The sequence below is a fragment of the Scyliorhinus torazame genome, chromosome 10 (assembly GCF_047496885.1).
Source record: "Scyliorhinus torazame isolate Kashiwa2021f chromosome 10, sScyTor2.1, whole genome shotgun sequence".
Lineage (NCBI taxonomy): Eukaryota > Metazoa > Chordata > Chondrichthyes > Carcharhiniformes > Scyliorhinidae > Scyliorhinus > Scyliorhinus torazame.
Genome location: NC_092716.1, coordinates 135,575,785 through 135,582,987, shown reverse-complemented (window position 1 = coordinate 135,582,987; position 7,203 = coordinate 135,575,785). Strand labels below are relative to the sequence as shown.

Below are 7,203 nucleotides of genomic sequence, written 5' to 3'. Positions count from 1 at the left end.
TCTATATTAATGTAACCTGCATCATATCATGCTCCTTTCATTGCTGAGCTCAAAATTGATCAAGTTAACCAGACGACTGAACTGAAGTTGATTTAAAACAGAAACAAGTCTGCAACATTGATCCACAAACCACTTTAACACACTTTTAAAAAATTTAACACAACATCCCCCCCCGCCCAAAGATTTGCTTGTTACCAAATAGGCACAGCTGAGTGCAATACCAGATTCTAACAGAAAGCAGGTTCCGAGAACAGCAGAATTGTATTCTGTTAACCATAGTACAACTTCTGTAACAATGGATCAGAGGAATCTGGAACGGTAAACATTCATTAATTATTTTAAAAACTGTTCATTATCTCATGCTGTATACTTTACATTGTTAACTTCTGGAAATAAAGGAACAAGGCAGCAAAATATTATCATTAATTTCAATAACTATTGAAAAAAACTCGCTTCCAAATAAAATCTATACATATTAGACAAACAGTCACAGTCCAGAGGTGTGCACATTGTGTTTAAGTTGCAAAGTAAATTAAAACTGTTCTGACAGTAGTTCACACAGCCTTTTTGAAACAGCTTCCTTACTAGTCCGGAGTGTCAGACGATAGAGCTGAAAAAGAAACAGTCACACAGTAAGGGCCCAGATACTTAAGCTGCAATACTGTCTAACATCTTTGAATGCGACTAGTGCCTGAGAATTCATGGCCATTAACTGAAGCTGACTAAAGAATCATTGAGGTCAGAGCAGTGCTATGCAACCTAAAGTGTCAATAAACAAAAAAGTAACCTATCAGCTCATTAAACAGCAACCTATCAACCCATTAAACAGCAACATATCAACCCATTGAACAGCAACGTATCAACTCACTAAACAACAAACTATCAACTCACTAAACAGCAACCTGTCAATCACTAAACAACAACCTATCAACTCATTAAACAGCAACCGATCAAAGCATTAAACAGCAATCTATCAACTCACTAAACAGCAACCTATCAACTCACTAAACAACAAACTATCAAATCATTAAAAAGCAAACAATCAACTCACTAAACAGCAACCTATCAACTCACTAAACAACAACCTATAAACTCATTCAACAGCAACCTATCAACGTATTAATCAGCAATCTATCAACTCACGAAACAGCAACCTCTCAACTCATTAAACAGCAACCTATCAACCCATTAAACAACAAGCTATCAACTCATTAAACAGCAACCTATCAACTCATTAAACAGCAACCTATCAACTCAGTAAACAACGACCTATCAACTCACTAAACAGCAACCTATCAACTCACCAAACAGCAACCTATCAACTCATGAAACAGCAACGTATCAACTCATTAAACAGCAACCTATCAACTCAGTAAACAGCAAACTATCAACTCACTAAACAGCAATCTATCAACTCACTAAACAACAACCTATCAACTCATTCAACAGCAACCTATCAACTCACTAAACAGCAACATATCAACACACTTAACAGCAATTTATCGACTCATTGAACAGCAAACCTATCAACTCATTCAACAGCAACCTATCAACTCATTAAACAGCAACCGAGCAACTCAGTAAACAGCAACCTATCAACTCACTAAACAGCAATCTATCAACTCACTAAACAACAACCTATCAACTCATTCAACAGCAACCTATCAACTCACTAAACAACAACCTATCAACTCATTAAACAGCAACCTATCAACTCAGTAAACAGCAACCTATCATCTCACTAAACAGCAATCTATCAACTCCCTAAGCAGCAACCTATCAACTCACTAAACAGCAACCAATCAACTCACTTAATATCAACTTAGCGACTAATTGAACAGCAACCTATCAACTCATGAAACAGCAACCTATCAACTCACGAAACAGCAACCTAGAAACTCATTAAACAGCAACCTATCAACTCACGAAACAGCAACCTAGAAACTCATTAAACAGCAACGTATCAACACATTAAACAGCAATCTATCAACTCCCTAAACAGCACCCTATCAATTCACTAAACAGCAACCTATCAACTCAGTTAACAGCAACTGATCGAATCATCCGACAGCAACCTAGCAACTCATTAAACAGCAACCAATCAACTCATGAAACAGCAACCTATCAACACATTAAACAGCAACCTATCAACTCATTCAACAGCAACCTATCAACTGACTAAACAGCAACCTATCAACTCATTAAACTGCAACCTATCAACCCATTGAACAGCAACCTATCAACTCACGAAACAGCAACCTATCAACTCATTAACCAGCAACCTATGAACTCATTCAACAGCAACCTATCAACTCACTAAACAGCAAACGATCAACTCATTAGACAGCAACCTATCAACTCATCAAACAGCAGCCTATCAACCCATGACACAGCGACCTATCAACTCATTAAACAGCAACCTATCAACTCATTAAACAGCAACGTATTAACTCGTTAAACAGGACGTATCAACTCACTTAACAGCAACTTATCGTGTCATTAAACAGCAACCTATCGCATCATTAAACAGCAACATATCAACTGAATAAATAGCACCCTATCAACTCACTTAACAGCAACTTATCGACACATTTAACAGCAACCTATCAACTCATTAAACAGCAACGTATTAACTCGTTAAACAGGAACGTATCAACTCACTTAACAGCAACTTATCGTGTCATTAAACAGCAACCTATCGCATCATTAAACAGCAACATATCAACTGAATAAATAGCACCCTATCAACTCACTTAACAGCAACCTATCAACTCATCAAACAGCAACCTATCAACTCATTAAACAGCACCCTATCAACTCATTAAACAGCAACCTATCAACTCATTAAACAGCAACCTATCAGCTCATTAAACTGCAACCTATCAACACATTAAACAGCAACCTATCAACTCACGAAACAGCAACCTATCAACTCATTAACCAGCAACCTATGAACTCATTCAACAGCAACCTATCAACTCATTAAACTGCAACCTATCAACTCATTAAACAGCAACCTATCCACTCATTAAACAGCAACCTATCAACACACTTAACAGCAATTTATCGACTCATTGAACAGCAAACCTATCAACTCATCAGACAGCAACCGATCAACTCATCAAACAGCAACCTATCAACTCACGAAACAGCAACCTATCAACTCATTAAACAGCAACCAATCAACTCAGTAAACAGCAACCTATCAACTCACGAAACAGCGACCTATCAACTCACTAAACAACAACCTATCATCTCATCAAACAGCAACCTATCCACTCATTAAACAGCAACCTATCAACTAACTAAACGGCAATGTATCAACTCACTAAACAACAACCTAGCAATTCATTAAACAGCAACCTTTCAACTCACTTAACAGCAAGTTATTGTCTCATTAAACAGCAACCTATCAACTCATTAAACAGCAACATATCAACTCATTAAACAGCAACCTATCAACTCACTAAACAGCAACCTATCAAATCACTAAACAGCAACCTATCAACTCACTTAACAGCTATCCTATCAACTCATTCAACAGCAAAATTTCAACTCACTTTACATCAAACTACTAACTCATTAAACAGCAAACTATCAACTCTCTAAACAGCAACCTATCAACTCACTTAACAGCAACCAATCAACTCAATCAACAGCAACCTATCAACTCATTAAACAGCAACCTATCAACTCACTAAACAGCAACCTATCAACTCATTAAACAGCAACCTATCAACTCATCAAACAGCAAACTATCAACTCACGAAACAGCAACCAATCAACTCATTAACAGCAACCTATCAACTCACGAAACAGCAACCTATCAATTCACTAAACAGCAACTTATCAACTCAATCAACAGCAACCTATCAACTCATTAAACAGCAACGTATCAACTCATTAAACAGGAACATATCAACTCACTTAACAGCAACTTATCCTCTCATTAAACAGCAACCTATCGCATCATTAAACAGCATCCTATCAACTGACTAAACAGCAACCTATCAACTCACTTAACAGCAACCTATCAACTCACTAAACAGCAACCTATCAATTCACTAAAGAGCAACTTATCAACTCACTTAACAGCAACCTATCAACTCATTCAACAGCAAAATTTCAACTCACTTAACAGCAACCTACCAACTCATTAAACAGCAAACTATCAACTCTCAAAACAGCAACCTATCACCTCACTTAACAGCAACTTATCGACTCATTCATAAGGAACGTATCAACTCATTAAACAGCAACCTATCAACGCATTAAACAGCAACCTATCAACTCATTCAACAGCAACCTATCAACTGACTAAACAGCAAACAATCAGCTCATTAAACTGCAACCTATCAACTCATTAAACAGCAACCTATCAACTCACTAAACTGCAACCTATCAACTCATTAGACAGCAACCGATCAACTCATCAAACAGCAACCTATCAACTCACGAAACAGCGACCTATCAACTCATTAAACAGCAACCTATCAACTCATTAAACAGCAACCTATCAACTCACTTCCCGCAATGTATCATCTCATTAAACAGCAACCTATCGCATTATTAAACTGCAACATATCAACTGACTAAACAGCAACCGATCAACTCACTTAACAGCAACTTATCGACTCATTAAACAGCAACTTATCGACTCACTAAACAACAACCTATCAACTCACTAAACAACAACCTATCATCTCATCAAACAGCAACCTATCCACTCATTGAACAGCAACCTATCAACTCACTAAACGGCAATGTATCAACTCACTAAACAGCAACCTAGCAATTCACTAAACAGCAACCTTTCAACTCACTTAACAGCAAGTTATTATCTCATTAAACAGCAACCTATCAACTCATTAAACAGCAACATATCAACTCATTAAACAGCAACCTATCAACTCACTAAACAGCAACCTATCAACTCACTGAACAGCAAAATTTCAACTCACTTAACAGCAACCTACCAACTCATTAAACAGCAAACTATCAACTCTCTAAACAGCAACCTATCAACTCACTTAACAGCAACTTATCGACTCATTCATAAGCAACCTATCAACTCATTAAACAGCAACCTATCAACTCACTTAACAGCAACCTATCAACTCAATCAACAGCAACCTATCAACTCTTTAAACAGCAAACCATCAACTCACTAAACAGCAATCTATCAACTCATTAAACAGCAACCTATCAACACATCAAACAGCAAACTATCAACTCACGAAACAGCAACCTATCAACTCATTAAACAGCAACCTATCAACTCACTAAACAGCAACCTATCAACTCACTAAACAGCAACTTATCAACTCATTTAACAGCAACCTATCAACTCATTCAACAGCAAAATTTCAACTCACTTAACAGCAACCTACCAACTCATTAAATAGCAAACTATCAACTCTCTAAACAGCAACCTATCACCTCACTTCACAGCAACTTATCGACTCATTCATAAGCAACTTATCAACTCATTAAACAGCAACCTATCAATGTATTAAACAGCAACATATCAACTCACGAAACAGCAACCTATCAGCTCATTAAACAGCAATCAATCAACTCACTAAACAGCAACCTATCAACTTATTAAACAGTAACGTCTCAACTCATTAAACATGAACCTATCTACTCACTTAACAGCAACTTACCGTCACATTAAACAGCAACTTATCGCATCATTAAACAGCAACCTATCAACTGACTAAACAGCAACCTATCATCTCATCTAACAGCAACGTATCCACTCGTTAAACAGCAACCTATCAACTCACTAAACAGCAATGTACCAACTCAGTAAACAGCAATATATCAACTCACTAAATAACAACATATCATATCATTCAACAGCAACCGATCAACTCATTAACCAGCAACTTATCGACTCATTAAACAACCTATCAACTCATTAAACAGCAAATTATCAACTCATGAAACAGCAACCTATCAAATCACTAAACAGCAACCTATCAATTCACAAAACTGCAACCTATCAACTCACGACACAGCAACCGACCAACTCATTAAACAGCAAACTATCAGCTCACGAAACAGCAACCTATCAACTCACTTTACAGCAACTTATCGACTCATTCAAAAGCAACCTATCAACTGTTTAAACAGCAACGATCATCTCACTTAACAGCAACCTATCAACTCAATTAACAGCAAACTATTAACTCATTAAACAGCAACGTAACAACGCATTAAACAGCAACCTTTCAACATACTAAACAACAACCTATCAACTCATTAAACAGCAAACAATCAACTCATTAAACAACAACCAATCAACACATTGAACAGCAACCTATCATATCATTCAACAGCAACCTATCAACTCATTAAACAGCAACCTATCAACTTATTAAATAGCAACCTATCAATTCACTAAACAGTAACCTATCAACTCACTTAACAGCAACCTATCAACTCACTAAAAAACAACCTATCAACTCACTCAACAGCAACCTATGACCTCATTAAATAACAACCAATCAACTGACTAAACAGAAACCTATCAACTCACTAAACATTAATCTATGAACTCATTAAACAACAACCTATCAAGTCACTAAACAGCAACCTAACAACCCACTAAACAACAATCTATCGACTCACTAAACAACAACCTATCATATCATTCAACAGCAACCTATCAACGCATTAAACAGCAACCTATCAACTTATTAAATAGCAACCTTTCCATTCACTAAACAGCAACCTATCAACTCACTTAACAGCAACTTATCGACTCATTAAACAGCAAACTATCAACGCATTAAACAGCAACCTATCAACCCATTGAACAGCAAACCATCAACTCACTAAACAGCAGCCTCTCAACTCACTAAACAACATATCAACTCATTAAACAGCGACCTATCAACTCACTAAACAGCAACCTATCAACTCACTAAACAGCAACCAATCAACTCATTAAACAACAAACTATCAACTCATTAAACAGCAACCTATTATATCATTCAACAGCAACCTATCAACTCACTCAACATCAACCTATAACCTCATTAAATAACAACCTATCAACTGACTAAACAGCAACCTATCAACTCACTAAACATCAATCTATCAACTCATTAAACAGCAACCTATCAACTCATTCAACAGCAACCTATCAACTCACTAAACTGCAACCTATCAACTCACAAACAACAACCTATCAAC

The 7,203-nt window shown here is 36.7% G+C and overlaps 1 protein-coding gene across 1 annotated transcript in view; it reads right to left on the bottom strand.

The window, feature by feature from the left end:
• Positions 1 to 456: 456 nt before the first annotated feature.
• Positions 457 to 7,203, bottom strand: part of LOC140430945 (AP-2 complex subunit alpha-2-like) — a 705,690-nt gene continuing 698,943 nt past the window's right edge. The window contains exon 22 of the mRNA XM_072518780.1: positions 457 to 610. Coding sequence (XP_072374881.1) covers positions 533 to 610 — 78 coding nt within the window. The 3' untranslated portion in view covers positions 457 to 532. The remainder of the gene's footprint in view (positions 611 to 7,203) is intronic.